Genomic DNA, 28,000 nt, shown 5'->3' on the forward strand with positions numbered 1-28,000 from the left:
CTTTCGCCCTCGTTGTCAGCGGGCGAATTTTAACACTGGGAGAATTCCAATTGTCTTATTTATCTTCAAACAAAACTGTGTCTGGGCGAATTCATGACGGAGCAAAACTGTTTTGGAGTGTAGATGGGCAAAAATTAGATGGGGCGAAAATAACTATTTCTATTTCTAAATAAGTATTTCTTCTTCAAAAATTATTTCTTGAATTTAAGCACTTTTCAGCGAAAAAAAATCACATGTCTGTCATATATTTTGGCTACACCCCAGTAAAGTCAACATAACATCACGGAATGTGATAGTATATCTTTATTATAAGAGAAAAGTTGGTCAATTTAAACATAATTACAATGCATGTATGAGCAATGAACAATATTCAAATGGTTGATGATACATGTAGTATAAAAAATATGGTGTAATGCAACAACGAAAAATGCATCTTGGTAAAAATTCAACAAAAATGGACGGTGACAGAGGAAAACAATTCAACACAAGATATAACAAAATTAGCCATTATTTTTCCACAAAGCCAATTGCACTTGCAGAAGGGAAAAAAAGGTACAAACATATAAACGCATGTAGTGTATATTTTGATTTTTTACAAACTGAGAATTTTTTTTATAGCATAGCATCAAGCAAAAAAACAATATAGGACGGGATTCAATTCACACTTGGTTAGACAAACAAATAAATATATATATTGCACGATTAAATTTCATTGTAAAGGCAAAAAAGAATTTCAAAAATAAATTATAACTACAGGTACAAAAAGCTCATTTATCATCATCTATTTATTACACAATCAAAGAAAATATCCAAATCTCATTTCACGCTAAGCCTTAAAAAAGATCGAATTTCTTAGCTAAGAATTCTAAAGTCTTGCACATTGCCAAACAACTAAGGAAGAAAAAAAATCCAAGTGTAAAAAATATAAATTTATACGTGTTTTATGGACTTCAAGATCAAATCTATTGTGATTCAAAAAAAATAAATCAATATTCTCTGAATACGTTAAAAAAGCTTAAATATCAAAAATCAATATACATGTAAATATATCACAGTCATCATATATTATCATGAAGGAATTTATAATGCATTTTCATTATGAAATTGATTGTTTACAATGGATGGAGTCAATATGTATAATGCTCTTGTGGGTTGGTGAGAGGTGTGAAATTATAAAAATAGTTGAAATCTACAAGTGTATATATATAATTCAGGGGGAGGACAAAACTTGAATAAAATTAGAATCCAATTCATATCACTTCTGTGATGTGTCAAAATTTGTTAGGAAATAATTAAATTTTGACAAAAGAAACTATTAATAAATTAAATTATAAAAAAGTAAACTATATTGAAAATAATTACCATGTATATAAATAAATATTAATTCTAATAAATATACAGTATTTAAATTAAAAATGACAATTTGTTATTAGAAATCCTTTAACAAATGTTTCATTTTTACTTCATAGAATAATAGACACATCTTTTGTATGCATAAAGCAATATTTGGAAAACAGGTAAAATCTGACTTAATATTTGTCTATCATAGACAAATAAGAGTATATATATATATAAAAAACAACTGAAACTGTTCAACTATTTAACAACGTCTATAAAATGGTGCTTGGAAGCTTCATGTTTACTTCTTTGATTTCTTCTTCGTGTCTGCGGAAAATGTCACAGATTTCTCCTCACTCTGTTGTGGATCGAGTTTCTTGACCGCCATATCTTTCTCGCATTCGGCCAGTTTCCTCACCATGAGATTTTTCTCCATCTCAAGTCTGGCAATTCTTGCTCGAGTGTCATTGAGTTTCGATCGCACTTTCTTGGCGAGTTGAGCATGCCTCTCTTTGTCCTTGGCTGTCTCTGAAAGGGCGGTTTCTGCGGCGAGCTCCTCGTCCAGCGAGCGAGATCGGTCTTGGAGTTCGATGATTTCCGAGTTGATGTTGGAAAAGTCTGCTGTTAGATTGTCATGACGTTCTTGTAGTGTTTCCTGCCGAAAAATTTTAGAGTTAAGTTTTGTCACTAATTTCACAATGTTAAATAAAACTTTATGAAAGAATACAATAAACAAGATATAAAAATGATTTAGACCAAACTTACCAGTGAGTCTTGAATGGCCTCCTCTCTTGGAGCATCAGTTTCCTCACCATCCTCCTGGTTGACAAAGGTCTGCCACAATGCCTGTCCAGTCATGTTGGAAGTCACAAATCGGAATGGTGCCAACTTATTGAGAACTGAAGGACCTGAAAAACACAAATAGATCAAGTTGCAGTTGTGATTTTTACCAATTTTTCCAATTTTGTTTTTCAAAAGTGGTTACTATTCCAAAATTGGTAAACAAGTTTAATATGCGGATTTAAATGCAAATAAGTTTTTATTGTACGTCAGAAGTATTCAAAAAGTAAACAGAGGAAGCTAAAATATAACTGAGAGGAAAACTGTTGATATGTTTGTAACAAAGGTTACCTGTTGTGGAGTATCGCTGACTGAGAGAACCCAGCTGATCGTTCGACCTCTTGCTGATGCCCTGAGATTTGGCCTGGGCCATCTTGTCCTCTACATTACCCAGCATGCCTTGCAGTTGATTTAGGTTGCTGAATCCTGAGTATTTGGATAATCTGTGAGAATAAACATAACAAAATTATAAAAGCATACAATATCTTAAAAAAAAATTACTATTCCTATTCCTTAATCTGAAATTCTTCTTGGATGGTGCATCCAATATTTTTTTGTCCCTCCATTTTTTATCAAAGCAATCTAAGTATAAAATAGAAACTTACCTGTCATTCAGCCTGTTCTTGTTAAAATGCACTCCCTCCATGTTGGTTCCTGGAAGGAGCTTGACATCCAGGAGATCATCCACCATCTTCATCTTCTCGTCTTCCGTGCGACATCCACCAAACATGGCCTGCAGCATCTGGAGGGCGGCCTGCTCCACATTGACTCCAGTTGCCTTGGCAACAGACTGCGACAGTCCCGTGGTTCGCTTGTATCGGGCAAAGAAGAGGTCGTCACAGACAACAGCCAGGGCGCGGTTGTACTCCTTGGTGAAGTCTGGGTTGCTGTCATCTCTCAGGTCACCTACAAAGAACAGAGCAACAAAACATGAAAAATGATGTTCTTAATATTTTTTTTTCCAACTTCACCAACTTACTTTTTTGAAACAAGTCTGTTGGTATACTGACAAGACATATTTTTTTGAGTAATATTTGGTCTGCTACAATTATTGCAACTTGCAACTTTTACTTTACATGTACATACTGATACATGTACAATACATCTTAAGATTTAGATAACAATGAATGAGAGGCAAGACCAATCAGACAATTAATTCCGTTTAAACACCTTTTTTTGTCCAAATTCTTTTTCGACAGATTTATAGATTTCAGACCATTAGATGAACGAAGTGGAAACAACGTACCCGCTTTGATGTGGGCCAGGGAATGAATGAGGACCACAATGAAGTCTCCGACTGTGTCCAGCCGGGCAGCCCGGATATACAGAATCCTGTTGTTGGCATCGTAATGGAAGGAGTTCCTGAAAGCGTTTCTAGCCAAATTCTTGTTGGACGGAATCTTCTCAGCCAGGAGTATTGTCACAGGGGCGTGGCGACACCTAGAGGCGATCAAGTCGGTCACGAAGCAGCCGAACTTGTAGACAATGAAGGAGCGAGCGTTCAGGGTGCCGATGTCTACAGGAACAAGCTCTGTGTCCTTGGCCCACTCAGCATCGCGAGGGTCATGATAACCTTCACCTACAAAAAATAATTAACCACAGAACAATTAAAACCTGTGTGTCTTTATTTCATGACTCAATATGTTTACTGTGGAATCTTTGAAATTCATGGTAGATTTATCTTCTGGAGAGTAAAAAAATTTCAGCTTGATGACATACAATATTGGTTTTATTCTATACTAGATCTTTTAAATTAGTCAAGCTTTGAGTTTATTATATACCAGGTGTCTGTATGTCAATCAATTTTACTAGGATAATATAGGACTTTGAATTCTTTTGACAATCCTTCTCTCACCCCATTAATTCCTGGCCAATAGACCATAATGATCTACTCAGTATGACCATACTCACCAGGCTCCATTCTGTGTTTGGGTGGAGTGATTCCATTTTTGACAGCATCTTTGATTTGCTCCAGCTTCTGGTAAACAGGGGAGGCCATCAGAAGGGACATGAGCTCAGCTTCATTTAGAGGCGCTGCCATCTGGTAGGAGGCTGGCATTTGTTCCTGAGGGGGTGCTGATGTCACTGGTTCGTCAACATCTGACTGGTCCTCATCTCTGGGAGCTGGTGAGGAGGCACGAGGAGGGACATACCCAGAGCTGATGCTCTCTTGAATTGTCAATGCCTAATAAGAAGAAAAGAAACCATAGAATTACCTGACTACATAAATTAAACATAGTCCCCCATATAAAATATTTTTCAAACTTTTATTGGTCAATGTATGACTGCTGTAAGAAATTCTTGGCAAGGCAAGATTAGAATTTACGCTAATTCAAGAAATATAAACAAGAATAGAATTCCTGGGTCCCCACCAGTCAAGCAGTATACTAGTATCGACCAAGGCTGATTTAGGAACTTGACCAAGGTATTAGTGGTATAAACATTTGGTATAAATTTCATGTAAATCCGTCAAAATTTGTAGGCATGAGAGCGCTTACAAGGTCAATTTTTGGATAAAACGGAGTCATTATTGTGGTCAAAGTCCCATAACTCCAACAAAAAGTATCGACCAATGCTGATTTTCGAACTTGACCAAAGTATTAGCGGTATAAACATTTGGTATAAATTTAATGAAAATCCGTCAAAATTTGTAGGCATGAGAGCGCTTACAAAAAAGTGTGATGGACAGACACACGAACGCCCGGCATTTCTATGTCCCCGCTCCGCGTTGCGGCGGGGGACAATTATATCATAGTAAAAGAACTCATGTCAGGGAAATTGCATTCTAGTTAATGTATAAGAAGAAAGAAGAGAATAGTGTGGGTGGGCCTACTTCAAAACAATAAATTTCCTTTCTTAATACATGTACACAACAGCGACAGTGTAAAAATTACGTATAAAAAAGCAATTTGTTTAAATTGCTGAGAATTTCAACGTGTGATACAAGTATCATCACCAAAATGCCTAACATCCCCCTACCTCATCCTTCTTGATCCTGTTGATTTCACTCTTCTGTTTCTGCTCCATCTCTTTTTTCTGCTCCTTGTAGTTCTCTTTAAGCTCTTCCTGTTTGTTTTTCAGTCTTTCGTCTTTCTTCTTTTTCAGTCTCTCCTGCAGATTGCTCTGCATCCTCATTTTGTCGGCGTCCATCTTGTTGAGTATGTTCTGAAGGTCACGCTCGTGCTGCTCGATCAAGCGTTTCTGCTCGTCCTCACTAGCACCCTGCTGTCTTATCTTTTCTAGTTCCTCCTGCATAAATTAAAATTCAAAAGATTTAAAAATTGAATCTCAACTATAAAAAATTCCTTTTTCTTATAAAAAATTAACTGAATGCTTGTGCACTTTAATGGCCAATTGAACATTTTTTTTTAAAATACATGCATTTCACAAAGTTAAGAACAGAGGATGTATGTTGCATGATTGTGTAGTTTCAAAAATATCCCAGATAAACATTCTAAACACCACTTACGTTCATTTTCTGTTTCTTTTCCTTGACCATGTCTTCCTTGCGTTTGTTGAGCTGCTCCAGCTTGCGATCCTGTTGTTCCTTTTCTCGTGTGGAGTCTTTTTCAAGCTGTTTAGCATAGGCTTCCATTTCCGCCTCCAAACGCTTTTTCTCATTCTTTTCAAATTCTACAAGAGATCAGTCATCACTGCATCAAAATATTATCCCTAACAATATAGATCTTCATATATGTATCTAACAAACAACCAGAATGCATTAAGCTTTACAGTCAATTTTTCCTTTGATATGTCAACCAAACAAATCCTATAAAATTCATTTCTGAAATTTGATTTCCCTCTGTGAAATTTTTTTACAATGTTAAACAAAGTGTTCAAATCCACATCATTACAACCCCTACCTTCTTGCTGTTTCTTTGCCTCTTCCAGCTGTGACTTGCGTTTTTGTTCCAGTTCATGCTTGAGTTTCTCTAACTCCTCCACACTGTGCTTTGCGTCCTGAATGCCTTCATGGTCTGCTGAAAACTCCTTCAGAGCTTCAGCAAATTCCTAATTAGGAAAAATACCATATTTATTCTTCAAAACTAAGCTAGCATCCTTTGATGCTTTTTGGTCTATTATTTTTCTTTAAAAAGACTAAACTGAAAACCCTAAACTATCAAGATTGTCTCTGACAAAACATTATTATAATTCTCAAATGACAAGAGCATTGGGTTTCTGGAGTTTTGATGATAAATCAAGATCCACTATTGCTATCTTTCCTGATCTTATTTCTCAGCTGGAAAATCTTAGGTTTTAGCTTAACTCAATGCAGCCATGCATTTTTTTTTTTTTTTTACAAATTTAAGTTTTGAACTAACTTGAAAAATGTTGGCAACAGTGAGCCTTTGGATATATTGTATCTCCCTCTTTAATTTGGAGCCTAGTTCTCACCTTGTAGTGTTTCTCCTTGAGGTCCAGCTTGGCGCGGGCGTACTGCACTTCCCAGTCCGTCAGCGCTCCTCGCTCTATATCCTGCTCCTCCTCAGACAGCCTCCTCTCCAGGTCAGACATCTCTAGCTGTTGTTTGTTGAGGAGCTGTGTCCTCTGGTGCTGATACTCCTCGGGACTCAGTCCCTTCTTCTACAATACAAAATGTGCGAGACTTTGAATTCTGATTTTATTCTCTTATTTTTCAGTGTTAAGTCCTTTCTTATACAATAGAAAATACCCAAGACTGGCTTTTGATTTGTTTTGATTTCATTCTGATTTGAATTTACTTACTCAGTTATACATTTATTAGACTTTTCAGTACAAGTTTTTAAGCCTAATTATGAATTTATTTTACCTGAAGGGCAGCTAACTCTTCCTGGTGCTGCTTGGCCAAACTGTCCCGCAGTTTGTCATATTTCTCATGCAGCTTGCTGAGGGCATCGTCCACCATTAGCTTCCTCTTGGTTCTAAACTGGTTCTCAAGGTCTTGCATTTCCTGTGATTTCATGAAAATATAATGATTAATTAAAATTAATTTAATTCAAAGAGCACATCATACATTACATTGAAAGGTGATATACAGGTTTGCACTGACAATGAAACATGAATCAGCAACATTCTTTTTATTACTTATATTTATTATCATTTTTATTTTAGCTTATTCAATCCTGACAAGAAGCCAACTGACCTGGGCATGCCTCTTGGCTAACACAGCTTTCACCACTTTGTCTGTATCTTCTTCCCCATTCTGTTTAATTCCTTCCACTATGGCATCATGTTCAACACCCTTAGCCTGCAAAGAAACAAAAACGTTTCAAAAATCCAGAATTCTAGTGTTATAGTAACCTAACATATCTTTTTATCATCTGTCATTATTTCAATACTGAAGACTTACAGCATCAGCTGGATGCTCCACCAACTTACTTTTTTCAGTTTGATTTCATCCACTTCTTTCTTCTGTTCGATCATTTCCTTGGTGCTCTCTACATCCTGTTTGCGCCTTAGTTCGTCCATCTTCCTGTTGCGTTTGGCGTTCAGTTTCTCCCTCAGACTCAGGAACTGCCGGTGCCTGTCATTCTCTAACCTCTCCTCTAGGTCTTGGAGTTCTTGCTCATGAGACGCCATAAGCTGGAAAAAGAAAGCAAGATTTCAGACATTAAGTTTTTGCTTTACTTTTATAAAACTTGATGCTTTCAGCTTCTATATGACTGATTGGGTATTTTTTTTCCCCTTTCCTATACGGTTGCCTATTATACCTAAAGAGGACAATATGAAAGCTACAGATTACTGGAAAGTAATTTTGGAAAACAAGAATTATTGATCAATGATAATAAAGATAAATATAATTCTGGAGAGGGGTTGGGGGACCCGTGTATAGGTTCTGTTTAATTTGAATGCAATATCCATATAATTTTCAAATTCTTCTTTTTAAAGGACAATTTAACATGCCACTTAATATGAAGAAAATAAAATAAATCATATAACATCCTTTTTCTCAGCAGTACGGATATCCTTTTTTGATAAGAACAGACTTACATCTCTGAGTTGCTCCTCAGTGAGGTCCTTTCTCGAGGACAGCTCTGTGGCCTGTCTGTTCCTCTTCTCCCTCAGCAGCTTCTCTCTCTCTGAGTCCAGGTCCTTGGTCAACACTCGCTCCTCCTTGTCCTCCTCAGCATCCAGTCTCTCTGCTACCTTCTCTCTCTCTTGTTTATGTCTCTTCTTCATTTCATCTCTTATTCTCTCCTGTTATGACAAACCCATAATTACTGTTTCTATGGCAGTCAATAGAGCATTCAATTTTTATTATATTTTTCAGTGAATTAAGTAAGAAGTATTATCACATTGTACGATCAAGCTCAATCCCAAATTGAATGGCATCAGTTTTTGGGGAAAGTTTTAAAATCTGTCAAAGAGATTTGTACCTGTTCCTTTTGAAGAGCCTGCTCTTCAATGGACTGGCTGTACTGAACTTTGGGAACATGGGCTAAGTCTGTCTCCTCTTCTTCCACTTGTCCTCCTTGCTGCATTTGGCGATTTTGCTCCGAGATTAACCTCTGTTGCTCCTCTTCGTCCTGCTTTCTCCTTGTTTCTGCTAACTTTCTGGCTCTTCTGGCGGCCAGTTTGGCTTCTAGATCTGCCAGGTGGCGACTCCTCTGTACTGCCAGCTCTTGGTCTAGAGTCTCGGTGTCATGGTGATAGTTGTCAAGGAGACGCTGCATAGCTGTCTGCTGCTGTTCTGGGCATTGCTCAGCAATCTGTAAAACCATTTTGATAAAGATATTCAAATGTTTGAAGACATTTTTCCCCAACGGAAGAGAAAAAAAGAAGGCTAATCAAGAATTTCTTTTATTTTAAATTCCAAACCTGACCTTTTTGAAAATTTCATTGCGTTTCTTCTTAGATTCTTGGTTGTGATCATCATCAATTTTTCTGATGATGCGGCGCTCATGTTCTTTTTCCTCTGCATCCATTTCAGCCTCTGTAGCCTCCATCTGTTGTTTATGGAGACGTCTCAATTGCTCTAGTTCTTGCTCCAAGCCCTCTGTGTTTCCATCTTCTATCAGATGTGAGGAAAGCTATAAACAAAAAATAGATTTTATCATTAATTTAAAGTTGTATTTGCAACTGCACAAAGGAAAAAGTTTATTAGACAATGTAAAGTTAAAGACATCAATTTAGCCATTGAATAAAAAAGCTTAAAGAAGGATCATAAACCAAATGAGATTAACATACATGTATAAAGTAGCTTTTTTAACTTTACCAACGATAAGTATTTGAAAAGTCTTTAATTTTTATTCCATAGCTCAAAACTTAGCGAGGGAATATATGTTTTAGGCAGCAGGGCACTGAAGCAAACTTTAAACATTGCTTTAGATTTTTGATCTGAAAGGCATTATATCCAGAATAATAATATCGGTATTAAGGGGAAAAAGCCTTGTTTGAGTCACTCACATCAGACAGCTCCTGTTCCTGCTGTGCGCGTAGCTTGGCGAGCTTCCTCTTGCGTCGCTCAGCGAGCTTGTCTTTGAGGTGAGAGATCTGGCTGTCTCGCTGGTGGTTGTGCACCTTCTGGAGATTCTGCTCAGCCTCCAAGTGTTTCCTCATCAGTTCGTCCTTCTGCTGAGCTGTTATGATGCCCTGCTGAGCCAGTTGGTTCTGCAGAAACCAAAAGTAAAAGTTATCACCAGTACAAATGAAAATAATTATTTGAAAAATTGAAAATTCTACAAAAATGTCTTCAACTCACTGGTTTGAATATAACTAAGTATTTAATACTTACCAGATGATCTTGCAGTTTTTCAGACTCCTGTCTGCGTTTCTCTTCACTGAGTTGGTGGTCCATCTCCCCTTCACCTTTAGCCTGGCCTGCAGCCTCCTCTGCCAGCAGAGTGTCGTACAGAGCCTCCGACTGTCGGATCTTTGTGTCCGCCACATTGTCATCTTCTTGGAGAGGTGGGGGAAGACCTTCATCAGCCGCCTGAAAAAATAAATCAAACCCATTGTTGGTATATAGCCACTTCTTAAACATTATTTGATTAATAACAAAGATTATTAAATTTTTTATATAATATCACAAATTTGAACCTAACATTAATTGTTCACATTTGATAACTGACCTCTTTGTTGTGCTTTTCTCTCAGCAGAGCTTCCTTCCTCCTTCTCTTCTCTGCCAACTTCCTCCTCAAGTCTTGTAACTGCTTCTCTTTCTCCAGATTGAATTTGTTCATATTGGCATCCAGGTCTTTCTCATACTTGTCTAGGATGTCCTTGACCTGGGAATCTTTGAGGTCACCTTGGAGCTTGCCTGCAAGCCCATCGGTCATCATGTTGACCGTGTCCTTACGCTGGTCCTCGTTCCGTGAGATTATCTCTGAGATCATGTCGTTTTCTTCCTGCTGCAGTTCCCTGTCTAACTGCATCCTCTCTTCCCTCTGCTTTCTTAGGACTTCTCCCTGAAATTAACAAACAATCATACATGTACCCATCATAACATTTCATAACTGTGGAATCATTGATCCCCAAATATTTAAAGTTTTGTGAATTTGCTTCTGTATGTAATAATGATGCATGTAATAATTCAATGGGGGTGTTAATTTGTGGATAAGGAGAATCCAAAAATCCATAAAAATTGAGCACAAGCGAAATTAATTATTACACAGTATAATATGCGGAATCATTAACACATGTCATTTTTTTTTTTTGCTGGTTCACTTAATGCTCCATGACTTAGTTTACCTGTTTGCCTTGACCTCCTGGCATCCTATTGATGTTCATGATGGAACCACCCTCAGGCACGACCCCACCCTTCTGGATCTGTTCCCACATGCTCTGACTGATTGGAAGATCACCAGAGTTCAGTCGGTCCAGCAGCAGTTGAAGAGCAGCCATTAATTCTGCTTCTCTGTTGTTTCCACCTGAGTAAACATAATAACAAGGAACCTTTGTAGTGTCCACATCAAAAACTTGCATTGCAATTTCTATAACCTTCTACACTTCTTCATCTTAAAGATTACGCATTTTATAACATCATGCACAGAAATGCAAGAATCCTATTAAATATCCAATCAGAAAACATCTTTCACCTGCGAATCGGTATTTTCCTGCCCCGCCCATGTTGACTTTGCCGTTGACAATGTTGAACACGTCCCCAGCACTCTTCTGCATGCCTTCCTCCCTCTTCGCTCTCTCTGCCATCTTCCTCTCCAGCTCCTCCAGCTTGGCTGGGTCAAGGCTCTTCAGCAGGTGCTTCAGCTCCTCATTCTGGTCACAGATCTTCTTGTAGAAGGACTTGAGGTCCTCCTGTTGCTTGGCCAGCTGTGAGGCCATATGGAGGTTCTGGTCCTCTAGCTTGTCGTAGAACACCTTCACGTTGAAATTTTCCAGATCCTCAACTCCTTTGATGGCTATACAAAAAGAGAAAGATATATAACATTTCTTACCATATAAGACAGATGTAGATGCATAAACTGTCATGAAAACTGGAATACTTCTATTAGTTACCAGTAGTCTGGATTGAAAGAGCTGTAAATTAGCTATACTGTTCAGAAAGACTTACCCATGGAGTCCAAGACATTGGCCTCTGCTCCATCCCCTGTTAGTCTCTCTCCTAGACCACTCTCAGCACTGTAAAAATATCAGCAGTAATACTGGTAAGTCAAAAGACAACCAAAAGAACAAAGAAACTCTTATTTATGAAATATATCATAAGTTGGTCCCAGTCAAGTAGGTTAGATTTATAAAATGATAAGGCCTTTTTATAAGGACCATGTAAGAAGTTCACTCATTGATATGACAGTATGTATGGTTTTGGATCAAAAAGTATTGGACATTTCCAATTTATACAAAAACAGCTACATGTGTACCTATGAAAAAGCATATACTAGCACAATCTTGTTCGGAGTTCGGTGTTTATACATGAACTCACATTGCTTTGTCAGGCCAGTGTCCTACATCATATCTCATGTAGGATGGGACAGGAGGGGGAGCCCCTAGGCTTCGGTACTGTGGCTTCCAGTGCTTCATGGGATAGATGCCGGCGTCCCTAGGTCTCCAGACAATCACTGCTACCACCAACAGCAGAACCAGTGCTCCGAAGAACGCGATCATGCCTGTCAAACACAAAATTTGTTCAGGATTAGAAAATGGAATCTTTTTAGGAAATCAACATCATATTTTTCAATAAAGATAATTATTAATAAACTTAAATTATTTCTCCCAGCACAAAAATCTAATTTTGGTACCTATGATCAGTCCCCAGTCAGGAGCCACATTGCTGGGATTTGATTTGTAGAATCCTAGGGCCACAAGATTGGAGGCGGTGGCTGCCTGGACTCGAGATCCTGTACCACAAGTGGTGCCAGCATTCATCACTTTGATGTAAATGAGGCTAAAATTTAAAGACAGGAAATTTAGTACAACATATTTCTTCACCCGATTTAGGAATCAGTGAGTGAGACAAAGAATGAGTAAATTTCTTTTATACTTCCAAGAATATGTGGTGATTTAAAAATTTCTATTGAGTTTAACAGTGACATTGGACATTATAAATTCTTTGTCTTTAAGCACTTAACAGACAAAATCTTCAATAAATAATTTGTATGCAAATTTAATATAATTCCTAAAATATTAACTTACGACGTAGAAGTGGAATAGTCCTGGAACACGTAATTCCCTGCCTCGGTGAAGACGAAAGCGAACGTGGAAATGTTGACATTGGTTGTCTCGATCAGATTCTTCAGAGCCAGGAACTGGCCGTAGTCGAAGTTGGCATTGTTGCTGAACAGGTGGTCCTTGAGATAGACCGGGTAGTGGCTCTTGGTCCGGTCTGTGTCGTTGACCCAAATCTTGAACATGACCATCTCATTGAGTTCCAGACACAGCAAGCTGTTGGAGATCTGGTTGTTGGGGACGGTGGTAGTCAGCAGACGACGACGGCCAATGTGGGTTCCCGGGGCATTGGTCACTCCACTGGCCATCTCCGCTGTTGTCACTGAAGGGTGGAATAGAGGGAAAGTTTATAAAAAAAATTATAAAAACTGTGGACATATTAATGATTATTTTAAAAAGATTTAACCAATAATTCTCTTGTGTGTTGCAACTGGAGTGATGAGAATAGATAGGAAGTTTTGAAAATTTGTGGACTTTAATGTTTAACTTTAATGTTCTTTCAAAGGAAAAAAAAATTGATTAACAAATCTACCCTATTCTCTAAAGTACATGATCTTAATGTGCGGTAATCTCATAAACCTTTCAAAACTAGTACTTTTTAATAGTCACATAAACAAGTACTTTGATAATGAAGATGCGTACAATATCAATAATATAGTACATGTACTTCTCTTAACTTACAGAACAAGTCCTTGGCTTCTGCTTGGTCCCTGAAGATGGTGGAAGTGATGCGGTCATCATAGAAATTCACAACCATCACCCCCTTCACACCGTTGGTACTCTCCAGTGGGCCAAATATATCTGTCATTGTCTGAAGATAACAAAATTAATATAAAGACTATTACACACGTACATCTTTGTCATTATCTGAAAGAATTCATAAAAAAAAACCAAAAACTTCATGAAATAGCTATATTTCCTTTTGCAAAAAAAAAAGAAAAAGATTAACCATACAAATGCAGTAAAACATGTTTATAGTGAAGTGCCAGGGATGGGCAATTTTGCTTGGTTATAAACAAAATTCGTTTTATTCATTAGCTTCACAAAAAAGTTTAAAACTCATTGGGAATAAAAATCACTTCACTATAAGTTCCAATTCATTAAAAGTGTGCTTTACTTTACTTTTATGGTCCTTATACATTAAAAATAAAAACTTTGGCCTGGGTGTACCTGAGAGGTGGTAACATGGCCACTGGAGTTGGTGATCTTGACTTGGAGGGTGCCATCACTCTGCAGCTCTGCTGTCACAGAGGGAGCCACCGCCAGACAGGAAGCATCACAGACATAGTCCGCCGCAATCAAGTCATTGCACAGGCATCTACAAACACATTAAAAAACCACATCAATAAAATCTTTGATCAGATTTGCTTTTTTATAAACATTCTCCAATTAAAAGGGTATTTAAATCGTACAGTATTTTCAATTCTTTATAGAAAATAATAGATTAATTTTACATACACTCCAAGTTCCACGTCGAGGTAGCCTGAGGTGTCACACCCAGCATAACAGTCCACGCTCTCCTTTAGAACACACTGGCGCGTGGAGGCAAGCCGCACTTCGTACTCCGTACATCTTGTGTCTACAATCTGCTGGCAGTCCTCGTCGCTGTTTTCCTCTGTCTTCTGAGTGTCCGTCTCATCGTAGTAGATATAACCTGACAGACACACGCATGAGCCCACTGATTTCTGGAACGACCTGTATTTCCCTATACAAGTACATATAGAGCTGTTTCCGGTGGAGTAGGAGGAGCTTCCACAAGGTTTACAATGAGTGGCAGCCTCAGTGTCACTGTACGTTCCTGCTGGGCAGCCATGACAGTCGTAGTAACTTTCCGCTCGGAGTTTCTCACCTCTGTATCCCGCAGGACAGTTCGTGGGATGATCAGAGCCGATCGGACAGTAGGTTCCTATTGGACAAGGGTTTGTGTTTCCATGCCCTGTTCCCATTGGACAGTAGAACCCAGCTGGACAGAGTTCGCAGGTAGCTCTGGTGGTGGAGTTTCCGTAGTACCCAGGAGGGCAGATCCTACAGGACAATCCCTTGTCATATCTTATTCCAGCATGGGTCAAGGCCTGATTCCCAAGGTCACAAGCTAAGGTCATATTGCTTCCCTCTGGACAGTAGAATGGATAAATACACAGGATGGGCGTCTCTGTGGCATTTGGACAGTAGTATCCGGGGGGACAGATGGGCGGTACACCTGTCACAGGTGGGCAGTAGTGACCTGGCCTACAATCCGACTCAATGGAGGATCCCGTGGGACACTCGTAAGTGGCTCTACAGGGGATGCCCTGGGTGTTGATGGTGTCGTTAGGGCAGTAGTACCCAGGACGACAGAGGTCACAGTCAGTGTAGTCGGCAGCCCCGGCAGTGTCTCTCATTCTACCCGCTGGGCACAGGATCGGCTCCTGACCAGACAGGCAGTAGAATCCAGGGGGGCAGAGGTATGTGGAGTAATCAGCCATTCCTGAAGAAAAAAGACACATTCATTTCGAGCTTTTCTTCATTGTGCAATATTTTATTTAGTTTCCAGAATTTTACCCCTTAATTTCACCTTCTCAAACAACTTGCAATATTGAGAGATAATTAAAAATAACATTTCCAAATTAAATATTCTATAAACAAATCTTTCTCTTTCAGCAGAGAATAGTAGAAATCAAAGCCTTATTTTATAAGTTTTAATTTCAATTATTTCCTAGCACTGTTGTTACTCTCTATCTAAATATGATGCCTATTTTATAGTTACTATGCAAGATGGAGGCCATTGACCATTTCACAATGTACATGGTATGACTGACATGGATTTACCTGTTTCATTGCAGTAGTAACCTGGCTCACAGGGGAAGCAGTCTGTCTCGGTTTTGGCCCCTGTGACATTCCGGTACCTTAGTCTGGGACAATCTGTGGTGCCGTTCCCTTCCAGACAGTAATAACCGATGGGACAGGGGTCGGGGTTAGATGTACCTGGGTAGAGATCAAGTGACAACAATTATATCTAATTTTAATTTATTTAGTTGGTTTGAATATATTTTATTGTAATTTAAAGGCGGTATATACAAAAGGATCGGGCACAAGTTCTGCAAACTTATTTAGTTATCAGAACCTAGTGTAAAATTCTAAATAATGCTCTATAATATATCCTGATTTTTGGCAAAACTCATGGTCCCAAATATTCTTGATTAAAAGCTATTCAGTTATTTAAATAATATACAGTATAAACATGTAAATTTTTATGCATCTTAGTTTATATTAAATGCACCATAGATATGCCACACAAAACTTACCCTATTATAACACAGTAACAAACAAATTTTAGTAATCGATTCAAAACATAATTACAAACAAATGATTAAAATACTATCAATTAAACAACATTTTTACTGCCACTTTATCAACAACATTTTAAGAAAATCACACTAAATATATTAACTACTGGTACAAACAAAACTTCGGGAAAAAAATATAAAAAAGTAATTTGGAAGCAAAAGGTAAACTATTTATAAATACTTTTTCATATATGAAGAAAGATTTCATGAAAATGGGCAAAAATTGAGGATAAAGGGGAAAACAATTGTAGTAAAGGAATATGATTTCATTGAAGGATTTTGGGTTCCATTTATATATTTCAAGAAATCCTCTTTAAATAGTCCCTCTCTGTTGCAGGGAGAATGAATGACTCCCTGCAAAATGAATAACTCATGGAGCTACATGGTAAGAAATTAGATTTTTCCCTCTCTGTTCAATATAAAGTACAGCCATGCACAAACAGCATATTTATATATTAAGCACTTTTTCTTTAAAGCATGCAAAAGTGACATCAAACTTACCAGCTATGTTAGATATTAAAAGAAAGAAATTGAGTGTTAATGAACAATAGATCAAAGTACAAGTCATAAAATTAACATTGTAAATTGACATGAAGTTTCAAAGTTTTGAAAAAAATTATTTAAGATACAATATTTTATTCGTAATTCAGTTTGAAATATTCAACTTCACCGTCATTAACAAGAGTAGTTGTCAATCATTACCTGATGGACAGTAGAAGCCCGCTGGGCAGGGAGCACATTGGTCTGGAGTCTCCGCCCCCTCAGTGTCTCTGTAGGTGTGTTCTGGGCAGGGGAGGGGAAGATCCACACCCTGGGGACAGTAGTGACCTTTGGGACACAGACCCGAGCAGTCCTCATTGGCTGAACAGTTCTGGAACTCGATGGTCCGGTTGATCAGGTTGTTACTGGAGCCAGACTTGCACCAGTATCCAGCTAGACACTCGCTGGAAATCATTCCACCTCTACCAAACAGAAGTCAGAGAAGTGTTTGAAACCTTTTACATTGGATAAATACAATCTTGAGGTCTCTTTTTTTTTTACCTCAGTTAATACACTTCTAACTTTAAAAATAAGGAACTTGCTCTGACAATATTGCATTTGCTATAATGCTGCAATCAGTTTTCAATTCAATTTGAGGAGGAATTTTTTCAACATGATTGAAAATAAATAGGCCATTGTTCTGCTCAGTCGTATGTTTTGGAACATGGCACTGATTGTTTATGTGTTGATAAGCCCACTTCACCTGTCGATGAATGAAGCTTTACAAACCTGCAGTAGTTTCCTGGCAGACATGGCAAGCACTCCGCAGCAGACTCCAGGTTAGTCATATTGGAGAAAGTGAAGGTTCCGTCCGGACAGTTGGTGGGATCGGTGGTCCCTTAAACAAATTAAAAGTATATATATATATATTTTTTAAACTATATAACTATCCACTTTAAATAACTTTATCTGTTCCAAAAAAGTACTGGAATATCTTGTATGCAAGAATTATTTCTGAAAAATTAAAAGAAATATATTTATTTTACTGATAAAATTTTTTTTTACAAGAACATGGGAGCTACCCTACAACTGTAATACCCATGTAGCTAGAACTCACCTTCTGGGCAGTAGTGGAATGGCGGGCAGTCGTACTTGATTGGCACATTGCCAGTTGTGTTACAGTAGAAGCCAGCAGGACATTTACTACACACTGACATCCCCATGTTGGCCTGAAACTCTCCAGACAGGCAGGGCTCTGGCTTAGCTGACCCCTGGGGACACTTGTAGTTGGAGGGGCACACAAAGCTTGAGGGCGTGGCGGAGGAGATGGTCTCGTTGTCCGGACAGTAGTAGCCGGCATCACAGAGACCTGTTGGGGAGGTCAGTCCATTGCCAGCACAGTAGTATCCTCCTGTACAGGGGAGGCAATCCGACAATGCTGCCGCACCTGTATATTAGGAGAGGAATCTTGATAAAGTATTCACAGCCTTATAAAGAGATTAAATTTACACGTTTTTTTATTTGCATATTGTATACCAATGTTTTGGAAATGAATGAAAAAATAACCATTCGATGACAAATTCCAAATCAAAACTGCAATGCCATTTGAGTTTGAGTTTAAAATTACTGCCTTCAGATCAGTTTTTAAACATAAAATTTGACAAAATGTCAATAAAATAATGTGATATGGGGTAGGGAAATGATTACCTGAGGTGTTTCTGAACGTTCCTGGGGGACACTCCTGTTGCATGCTGGTCCCTGAGACACAGTATCTGCCTGGGTCACAGAGTCCATTATTGGGGTAGGTGGGGGAGGGGGAGGGGGCCCTGCTGTTGGCTCCACCCTCACAGAAGTATCCAGCATCACAGTCACCTGAACACAGATTTAAACATTTGAGTACATAGAATTAAAAACATATTCATCTATAATCATACCACACATAATCAGTACAAATGCCTTGAAGAGTCTTAGATTGTAGCGAAGGAGATTCTGAATCGAAATTAAACTCTTAAGACTAGCTTTCATATAACTTGCTTGGTTCATATTATTACAAGTAATGTATCCTTTTATGTACATGTATTATAAATTTTTTAATTGATTTAAATTTCTTAAATGTGTTACGTACTTCATAATTAGTACTGATAAATGCTAAAAAAAAAATTCCAGATCTATCATTCAAAAATGAACAAGGTATTGGAGACAGCAAGAAACATGGACTCTTATTCACTGACCATCAGGGACACTGTTTCCGAGTCCTTCACAGTATTTTCCCACCGGACAATCCACACAGTCCGACTCTGAGCTCCTTCCTGTTACATTGTTGTAGGTTCCGTTGCGACAGGGGATCGGGTCCTGGGCAGCCAGACAGTAGTAGCCTGTAAATCACACATAGAGAACACACTGATCAGATACAGTCAAAGAATTTAGATTATGATTATTGACTATTAAGCGCAATCAAGGCAAAAATCAGAGTACACTCAAGTTAATTTCAAGAAGAAAGGTGTCAAAACCATTTAACTTTATTCTCACTTTTTCTACTTCTTTCTTATTAATGTTATTTTCAAAAATATCTTAAATATTCTGTAAAAACAAGATATCTGTGAGCCAATGCTCACTAGTGATACCCCCACTCTGATGTGAATATGCAAAAAAAGCAAAGTCGACATTTAACAGAAAGCTGGCATCCGATTGGTACAGAAATATATCCCACAATATAGCATGCCTAAACAAATAGTGTGTTTTAATTTCAAGCATCTGCGATAAATAGCTGCTGAGAAATCTTTGAGGAAAATTTGTTTGAAAATTTTGGCTAAAATAAACAAAGTACTCATTTAACAGGAAGATGACGTCCGATTGGTACAAAAATATATCCCACAATATGGCATGCCTTAAAAAACACTGTGTAAAAATTTCAAGCATCTCCGATAAATAGCTGCTAAGAAATCTTTGACGAAAATTTGTTTGAAAATTTTGGCAAAAAATAAACAAAGTCGTCATTTAACAGGAAGTTGACACCCGATTGGTACAGAAATATATCCCACGATATGGCATGCCTATACAAATATTGTGTAAAAATTTCAAGCATCTGTGATAAATAGTTGCTGAGAAATCTTTGACGAAAATTTGTTTGAAAATTTGGTTAAAAAATAAGCAAAGTCGTCATTTAACAGGAAGTTGACGTCCGATTGATACAAAAATATATCCCACAATATGGCATGCCTAAACAAATAGTGTGTTAAAATTCCAAGCATCTGCGATAAATAGTTGCTGAGAATTCTTTGACGGAAATTTGTTTGAAAATTTTGGCAAAAAATAACAAAGTCGTCATTTAACAGGAAGTTGACGTCTGATTGGTACAAAAATATATTCCACGATATAGCATGCCTATACAAATACTGTGTAAAAATTTCAAGCATCTGCGATAAACAGTTGCTGAGAATTCTTTGACGGAAATTTGTTTGAAAATTTTTGCTAAAAATAAACAGTCGTCATTTAACAGGAAGTTGACGTCTGATTGGTACAAAAATATATCCCACGATATGGCATGCCTATACAAATACTGTGTTAAAATTTCAAGCATCTGCGATAAACAGTTGCTGAGATAAATGCGACAGAAATTTTTGTTACGGACGGACAGACAGACAGACAGACGGACGGACAGACAGACAGACAGACACACAAGGGTAAAACAGTATACCCCCTCTCCTTCGGAGCGGGGTTATAAAAAGAAGTTTAATTTCACTGAGCACCTCTTTAATCCCTTAATAAAAAGTAGACAACTTAATACAGTCTTCATTTGATACAAGACATATTATTAAATATAGAACTAGTTTTAGTTTATTCAAAAAGAACAAGTGAGACAAAGCTAATCATAATGCAATCCTTGAATACACAGTTATCAAACTGATCCACATACCTGTCATACAGTCCAGGGGCAGGGTTAGGTTCACCTCTGTGCACATTTTCCCGGCGGGACAGCTGAGGCAGTGGTCCTGTCCCATGTTGGACTGGTAGGTCCCCAGGGGACAGCCCTGCTCCTGGGTGGTGCCCTCCACACAGTAGTGTCCTGTGGGACACATGTAGCCGTGGGTGGGGATGGTGGGGATGTAGCTATTGGCTCCTCCAGTACACACATACCTGTTAATTAAGAAAGTAAGTTAATGAACATTCTGATTATCCAAAAACTATTTTGTTTGCCTGATTTCCTTTTTCAACAGTTTACAGATACAATCCTATATGTATGTGTCAGTAATGCATTTTTATTTAAACATCACACACATTGATTAAAATATAATAACTTTTTTTAACCAAAAACTAACACAAAATAAACACAAATCAGTCTACCGAGTTAATAAAGCCAAAGCTCAATCATTAAAATTCCCAACCAGTAATTATTTCAACACAAACCTCTTGGTCATACATATTACATGTAGTTACGTCACAACCATAAAGTCTTTGGCAAAAAAAAGTTTGATGGAAAATCCCCATTCCGAGCACATACCCTGCGGAGCAGTTGGGGGCGGTGGTGATCATGATGAAGGCCTGTTGATTACAGTATCGCCCGGGGCGACATGGTAGGCAGTCGCTCTCCTGGGACACCCCTGCAACCTCTGAGAATGTTCCTGTTGGACAGGGCTTGGGGTAACTAGTTCCGTTGGGACAAAAGTATCCAGTGGGACACTCGTTGTTTCCAGTGAAAGTAACATTATGGGTCAGGTTTACCTATACACAATAATGAAGAAAACGTTATGATCCTTGCATTTGTCCCAGAACTTAATATCCATTCATAAAAAGGAATTATACATCTAAATGTGCTGTATATTGGTTTTTTTTTTCGTGTATTACAACATTTGCGAAAATGTGTGGCATTTTAAATTTGCGTCAGTCATTTTTAGCGATTTAAAAAGATTCTTATAGAAAATGATACAGAATATAATTTGTGTGTTTTCAATAACTTGTGATTTCAAAGAGATCGCGATAAAAGCGAAGATTAGATCATCACAAAAATGACCGGATATACATGTACGGTACCTAACTTGATAATGGAAAATTTTGCTAGTTTTTATTACCATCATTGACAGTAAACAAGAGATCTAGAGTGACATTAACTTGTATACTCTGCAAGCTACTTGTACATGAATCAAAAAACAAGGGAAGTAACTTACATTGTGAGATATAGGTTCTGCAATCTCAGCGCCACCTGTGCAGTAGTATCCTCCATAGCACTCTGCAGTAGGGGCAGATAATCCTGCCCGTTCGCAGTAATAACCTGCCGTGCAAGATGTGCAGTTCTCCTGAGCAAACAGATATTGATTGGGACCGAAGGTTCCAATGGGACACGGATAGGACTGTCCTGATATTGTTCCCTCGGGACAGTAATATCCTGTTGGGCAAGCGGTAGGGTTCACTACAGGTTTACCTTAAATATTAAACATTCACAGTAGGTCTGAGAATATATTCGAAGAAATCTTCATTTTAATTCAAATATGAAACGTAGTAAAAAGTTTTATACAGAAGATTATAAAAAAACTTATTCTTTTCATAATTATAGGAAAATAATGAATAAGGGTGCTTTACAGATAATATAGATGAAGAGTGAGTAATATGGTGCAATATATCAATAAGTGAATGTGTATTGTCAAAACATGCATTATAAGGTAAAGTCTGAGACTAAGTATCAAATTCAAAGTATTCATGGTTTCTCTTTCAATTTTCAATCATGCATACAATTATACGAAATACATAAAGATTAATCATACACAACAATTAATTACAATGAATAATATAATTTCAAAGGTGAGGGGAAATAAATGAGACATGCACAAGTGTTACACAAAATCAGAGTAAACAGGCATATACATAATATTAATGTATGTTCAGACATCAAGAGCATGCTTGAATTTCTAGAAATTAAGATACAATTCATGCAACTGGTGTTATATGCATTTTCTTCTGTATGTGAGTATGGAAAATAACTGCATGAACAAGTGGATTAATATGACAAGGATTACAACATGCAAGTGATTCATTTACCATTCACATAAGTCACATTCCCTGTAAGAGACAAATATCAAGTTAAATGACTTTATATGTACCATTCTACAACCAATTTCTTCCAGAATGTGAAAAAACTATACTGTGGAATCATATTTATTTGTGGGGGTCAATGTTCGTGGTAAGTCAAAATTTTCCTGATTCGTGGGGATGTAATTTCGTTGATAGCAAGTTTTAGATAATTCTAATGAATATTGAATGATTGTGCATAGGTCCGTGGGGATGTAAATTTGTGAGGAAGGGCTACCCACGAAAGCCACGAACATTGGTCCTGATATATTTAGATATAGAATTATAATATCTCAATGACTGTCGATGGGGTTTTCTTTTTTTACCTGATGCAGCATCACAGAAGTATCCGGCTGGACATGTCAGACAGCTATCTTGGCCTGGGTTGACTTGATAGGTTCCATTGTCGCACATCATTGGGTAATTAGAGCCCTGTGGGCAGTAGTGGCCCACAAAACACTCTAGTCCTGATGGGGTGCTAGATTCCTGTCCCCCGGGGCAGTAGTAGCCTGCCGCACACTGGGCAGTAGGGGCAGTGTTTCCAAGACCTGCAGAGACAAAACAACAGGAACCATTCAGTGACCATTGTAAGGTACAAATATTCTCTCTGTTGTTTATAAAATCTTACTGAAACATGATAATGTTATCCTCATAAAGGTTGTGCATATAATTAGCTTAAAGTTTATTAGAAGAGGACGTTACCATGACAGTAGTGGCCGGCTGTACAGTTGAGACAGTCAGTGAGTGCTCCATTGTTATCCAAACCGGAGTAGGTTCCGGCTGGACATGGAGTTGGGATATCAGATCCGGATGGACAGTAGGAGCCAGCTGGACACATGTGCTGATACTTGGTGGAGCTTGTGTGGTTACAGTACCAACCAGCACTACAGTTTCCTATATAAGAAGAAAAACAATATTTCAATATATCTTTCAGACATAAATTCAGGTTTCAACATATATTTTTATCTTTGTCTTGATGATTCTTTACAGATGGCAAATTAAACCTGATCTCAGAGCTTTTAATTTAAAGTATCAAGTATAAAATACAAATTGAACATGATAACATTGTCTAAATCTGCACCTGTAGGTAGAGGCAGCCCTGGAGTCTCGCAGTACATTCCTGGGGTACAGGCCGAGGGCTGGGAGGATCCCACTGGGCAGTAGTATCCCATGGGGCAGATACCACCACTGGTCATCTGGAAAGCTGGGCACACACATCCCCACAGAGGGGCGCAGGTGTCATTGGAATATAGGTCACTGAAAGATAACAGACAGCTGTTGAGTACATTGACTTGACATTTGGACTTAAAATGGCATAGCATTTATTCACTAATTTCATGGGGTTTCATGATTTGACTATATGGCATAACATTAAAAGTTTGTAGAATTTTATAACTTGATGTGGTGTACATGGCATAGCATGTTTATAAAATTTCATTTTGTATAAAGTTCCCAAATGTTTCAGGAAGAAGAGAAAATACATAGAGTTTGCTTACTTGGTAGTTCCATTGATGACGGTGAGATTCCCCGTGTCGTACGGCCGTCTTTGGAAAGATTTCCCTCCACACCAGAATCCCTCGTCACAGAATCCTGTTGGGAAGACATTTCCAGTTCCCTCACAATACTGTCCAGGGGGACAGTCCATACAGTCTGTCTCTGCCAAGGCACCTGAAATGGAATGCAACAGATTTCATTTTTTTTTTTAAATATTGTCAAGTTGAGACAGAAATATTCTCAAGTTGCAATAAGATGACTAAACTTTACAAGCTAAATACTTAAACATGTAAGTATAGAATAGAAATTTCTTCATCAAAAAGTAATCCAAAAGTTCCCCAAAAATGATCCTTTTATGCTGTAGCATTGACAGCATGAGCATGCTCATCAATTTTTTAAGAAGGGAGACATTTAAACCTTTAAGAATTTGTACATGACATATCCAAAAATATTATACACCAATACACAATTATAGTCACTGTGACAAAGTTTGTAACATTTCTATGCACTATATGGATAGAATCTCCTGACCTGTCTGGTTGAAGTAAGTTCCCGGAGGACAGGGGTAGTGTTGGTCAAACTCAGTGTTCTTGGGACAGTAATGGCCCACAGGACAGATGGTGGGGGTGATGGTAGCGTTCACACAATAGTAACCTGTCATTCACAAAAGTCAGAGGTCAAAATATAACTAACTAACAACATTACATTACAAGTGATGTACAGGATCATAATCTATGAATTTACAAATTAATCTTCTAATACGACAGTCCAAGAAAGAAGTTGGAGTTGGAATATAAATTACCTGCTGGACAATCATTACAAGCTGCTGTCGTCGCCATTGGAGCATATTTTCCAGGAGCACAAGGTGTTGGGTAGCTGGAATTGAATGGACATTCCGTTCCAGGGGGACAAACCCCTCCATCTCCGAGGAATGATCCAGCCACAGCAGGTGAGGCGATGTTAACGCCTAAACAGCAAACAACAGCAAATGTAAGTATTGATAAAAAGTTCTTACAAAATACCAGCTAGTTACAATTAAAGCATTGGATAATTACTTGATTTGAAAAATAACTCAAATGAATGATTAAAATGGGTTCATAAAAAAATTGATAGATTTACAATTACACTCCATTGAACTTAGTCTAACATTTTGTTTCCTTACTAGGTGATTATTTTGCATCAAACATTTATAAATATTAAAGACTGAATAAGTTGATGTGTAAATTAGTTGCAATGTTTTAATGTTTATTTTGTCGAGTACCTGAGATACAGTAATATCCTGCGCTGCACCCCCCGGCGGGCTGGGTGAGGGCCTGGGAGTCACAGTAATGGCCGCCCGTACAGGCCGTACACTCCGTCTCATTGCTCAGTCTGTCTGTTGCTCCGAAAGTACCTGTATCAATACATCCAATCAAATTAGTTCCTCCTCAAATTACATATTATGTACATGTACTAATTATATTAATACAACCAATTAAATTTACTTGTACCTGTATCAATACAACAAATGATAATTATATACAGTCACTATGGTACTTACCCACGGGGCAAGGTTTCTTGTCTGTGCCAGTTCCAATCGGACAGTAATAACCCTGGGGGCAAGGATCAGCAGTGCTGCCAGAGGTACAGAAGTAGCCCTGGGGGCAGGTGTAACAGGCTGCAGCACCTGTGTGGTTCATGTAGGTTGATGAGCTGCACGGCTGAGGAGTGGACGAACCGGTGGGGCAGTAATGACCAATGGGGCATATGTCTCCCGTTGTTCCATCTGTTAACACAAATATTCACAGAATAATGAAAAACCAGGGCTAAATGATTCAGAAATAGAGTATTGTATCATGTATATTACTAGAAAATATATATTTTTTTATATCTTTAATGATAGTGTACCTGTTGGGTTGGGAATTTCGGCTTTACTGACACAGTAGTAGCCGGCCTGACAGTCAGCTGTTGTGGTGTCATTTCCAGACTCCAGACAGTACCGGCCCGGCGAACAGTTCACACAGTCTGACAACTGAGTTTTTCCTGTGAGAGAAGAGTTTTTCATATAACAGCGAATTAATTTTAAGGGAATATTCAGTACTAGTATATGACATATATAGAATAACAAGATTGAGATACAGCAAATTCTGCTCATGATACTATCTTAGTAAACAGGAAACCTAATCAAAATTTCTTTCTTCAAAACTTTTCAATTTAGGATAAAAAGCTGATACTCTTTGTTAAAATTGTCAGCAATATGACAAAAACAGTTGCACAAATTGTAATCTCAAAAACAGTTGCACAAACAGGCAACATCATTATTAAGCACTATATACCTGTGCCTGGTTGGTAGGTTCCTTTGGGACATGGTACCAGGACTGGGGTTCCCTTGGGACAGTAATGTCCCACGGGACACACGTAACCATAGCTCTTTGCCACTGGATTGGCCTCTATGGAGCCTCCAGAGCAGTAGTAGCCAGCGTTACACTGGTCGTATGGCTTGACGTGCCCCTGGGTGGGGCAGTAGTACCCTGGCTCACAGGCAATGCACTCATTGGCTGACCTCAGTCCAGTGGTGTTGCCAAAAGTTCCTTGTGGACAGTAATCTCCTACAAGAAGCAAATGAAATACAATATGAAACATATGAAATGAAATATTAGATAAGATTTTTTCAGCATCTTACATTGTATGATGTCATGTGCAGAAGAGTGATCACACAACCAAAGGGAGAGGAATGGCCAAGACCCTTCCGTCCTCAAGTGAGAAAGTCTGATACTGCTAAGTACTTTTAATTATATCAACAGCATGGCAGTCTGTAAGTCCATACTTCTAGACTACTGGTAGGTACTTTATATCTACAGCAAAACAGTTTGTAAGTTCCTACCTCTTGTGCTGCCTACTGGACAGTAGCTTCCCTGGGGGCACACATCCCCGGTGGTACCATCTGTGGGGGTGGAGGTGTTGGCTCCAAACATACACCAGTGACCGGTGGCACAGTCTCCCTCTGGGGCGGTCAGGCCCGGGGTCTGGCAGTATTTACCTGGGTCACAGGAACCGCACGAAGCTGAAATGAAATAAATTGTGTTTCATTAAAAAACTAACAGTATACATTTCATGTTCTGGAATATATTTAGCTGAACTCAGAAGCACTCTTCTGTATTAGCTGTAAATGATATTTCAATGACTCAGCACTCACCAGCTGCATCGAGGTCTGTGGAAGGACTGTAAGTTCCGGAGGGACAGGGGTTGGTCATGTTGTAGCCGGTGGCCAGGGGGCAGTAGTACCCTGCAGGACAGCTCAGAGGGGTCACGATTCCTGTTACATTTCCATTCTCATAGGGGTCACAGTATTTACCGGCCGGACAGTCCAGACAGGTGGCCTGTGTTGTTTGATAGTTGTATTTACCTGTACAAAAAATTTTATTATTAGATACTTAATATATTTCTAATGAATTTCCATGCAACCTTTTGAAACTCCAATGTAATTACAGATCAAAAATTCCCATGAAGCCTAATCCAGTTAAACTTAGTTTAATTTATAAGAGACCTGATTTATAGACAATCAACAATCTTACCTCTTGGACAAATGTTTGGTAGGGCACTTCCTGTAGGGCAGTATGATCCAGTAGGGCATACAAAGGCTGTTGGAGCCCCTGTGGTTTGACCCTCAGGGCAATAGTATCCTGCAGTGCATGGCCCTGTTTCAGCAACTAGACCCAGGCCATCACAATAGAACCCTACAATGCAGTCATGAGGTACAAGTTAGATAAGAAAAATAATGTACAGTTGTTCATTTCACAAACAACTGCTGCGTGCAATACTACATTGCATCCGAAGTATTTCATATTTCACAGAGATGAGAAATTAGATTCTTCCTT

General features: G+C 38.4%; 1 protein-coding gene across 3 annotated transcripts in view; it reads right to left on the reverse strand.

Annotated features, from left to right (window-relative positions):
- Positions 1 to 285: 285 nt before the first annotated feature.
- Positions 286 to 28,000, reverse strand: part of LOC105348209 (uncharacterized) — a 94,457-nt gene continuing 66,742 nt past the window's right edge. For all 3 annotated transcript variants that reach the window (XM_066087566.1, XM_066087565.1, XM_066087564.1), the window contains 51 exons: positions 27,698 to 27,859; positions 27,319 to 27,528; positions 27,007 to 27,186; positions 26,459 to 26,731; positions 26,031 to 26,165; positions 25,684 to 25,908; positions 25,405 to 25,536; positions 24,946 to 25,110; positions 24,675 to 24,797; positions 24,146 to 24,317; positions 23,731 to 23,906; positions 23,352 to 23,543; positions 22,976 to 23,197; positions 22,620 to 22,640; positions 21,752 to 22,005; positions 21,088 to 21,308; positions 20,503 to 20,723; positions 18,818 to 18,961; positions 18,294 to 18,458; positions 17,704 to 18,033; positions 17,376 to 17,484; positions 16,809 to 17,068; positions 15,589 to 15,744; positions 14,239 to 15,247; positions 13,951 to 14,098; positions 13,462 to 13,591; positions 12,748 to 13,102; positions 12,354 to 12,499; positions 12,038 to 12,221; positions 11,669 to 11,736; positions 11,196 to 11,516; positions 10,849 to 11,027; positions 10,230 to 10,565; positions 9,893 to 10,090; positions 9,565 to 9,768; positions 8,982 to 9,188; positions 8,535 to 8,867; positions 8,149 to 8,355; positions 7,537 to 7,740; positions 7,301 to 7,405; positions 6,968 to 7,108; positions 6,574 to 6,762; positions 6,042 to 6,189; positions 5,648 to 5,811; positions 5,158 to 5,427; positions 4,090 to 4,363; positions 3,425 to 3,757; positions 2,784 to 3,084; positions 2,470 to 2,621; positions 2,104 to 2,246; positions 286 to 1,993 (listed from right to left, as the gene is read on the reverse strand). In XM_066087566.1, coding sequence (XP_065943638.1) covers positions 1,640 to 1,993; positions 2,104 to 2,246; positions 2,470 to 2,621; positions 2,784 to 3,084; positions 3,425 to 3,757; positions 4,090 to 4,363; positions 5,158 to 5,427; positions 5,648 to 5,811; positions 6,042 to 6,189; positions 6,574 to 6,762; positions 6,968 to 7,108; positions 7,301 to 7,405; positions 7,537 to 7,740; positions 8,149 to 8,355; positions 8,535 to 8,867; positions 8,982 to 9,188; positions 9,565 to 9,768; positions 9,893 to 10,090; positions 10,230 to 10,565; positions 10,849 to 11,027; positions 11,196 to 11,516; positions 11,669 to 11,736; positions 12,038 to 12,221; positions 12,354 to 12,499; positions 12,748 to 13,102; positions 13,462 to 13,591; positions 13,951 to 14,098; positions 14,239 to 15,247; positions 15,589 to 15,744; positions 16,809 to 17,068; positions 17,376 to 17,484; positions 17,704 to 18,033; positions 18,294 to 18,458; positions 18,818 to 18,961; positions 20,503 to 20,723; positions 21,088 to 21,308; positions 21,752 to 22,005; positions 22,620 to 22,640; positions 22,976 to 23,197; positions 23,352 to 23,543; positions 23,731 to 23,906; positions 24,146 to 24,317; positions 24,675 to 24,797; positions 24,946 to 25,110; positions 25,405 to 25,536; positions 25,684 to 25,908; positions 26,031 to 26,165; positions 26,459 to 26,731; positions 27,007 to 27,186; positions 27,319 to 27,528; positions 27,698 to 27,859 — 11,051 coding nt within the window. In that variant the 3' untranslated portion in view covers positions 286 to 1,639. The remainder of the gene's footprint in view (positions 1,994 to 2,103; positions 2,247 to 2,469; positions 2,622 to 2,783; positions 3,085 to 3,424; positions 3,758 to 4,089; positions 4,364 to 5,157; positions 5,428 to 5,647; positions 5,812 to 6,041; positions 6,190 to 6,573; positions 6,763 to 6,967; positions 7,109 to 7,300; positions 7,406 to 7,536; positions 7,741 to 8,148; positions 8,356 to 8,534; positions 8,868 to 8,981; positions 9,189 to 9,564; positions 9,769 to 9,892; positions 10,091 to 10,229; positions 10,566 to 10,848; positions 11,028 to 11,195; positions 11,517 to 11,668; positions 11,737 to 12,037; positions 12,222 to 12,353; positions 12,500 to 12,747; positions 13,103 to 13,461; positions 13,592 to 13,950; positions 14,099 to 14,238; positions 15,248 to 15,588; positions 15,745 to 16,808; positions 17,069 to 17,375; positions 17,485 to 17,703; positions 18,034 to 18,293; positions 18,459 to 18,817; positions 18,962 to 20,502; positions 20,724 to 21,087; positions 21,309 to 21,751; positions 22,006 to 22,619; positions 22,641 to 22,975; positions 23,198 to 23,351; positions 23,544 to 23,730; positions 23,907 to 24,145; positions 24,318 to 24,674; positions 24,798 to 24,945; positions 25,111 to 25,404; positions 25,537 to 25,683; positions 25,909 to 26,030; positions 26,166 to 26,458; positions 26,732 to 27,006; positions 27,187 to 27,318; positions 27,529 to 27,697; positions 27,860 to 28,000) is intronic.

Source organism: Magallana gigas, chromosome 6 (genome assembly GCF_963853765.1).
Source record: "Magallana gigas chromosome 6, xbMagGiga1.1, whole genome shotgun sequence".
In the NCBI taxonomy this organism is placed as follows: domain Eukaryota; kingdom Metazoa; phylum Mollusca; class Bivalvia; order Ostreida; family Ostreidae; genus Magallana; species Magallana gigas.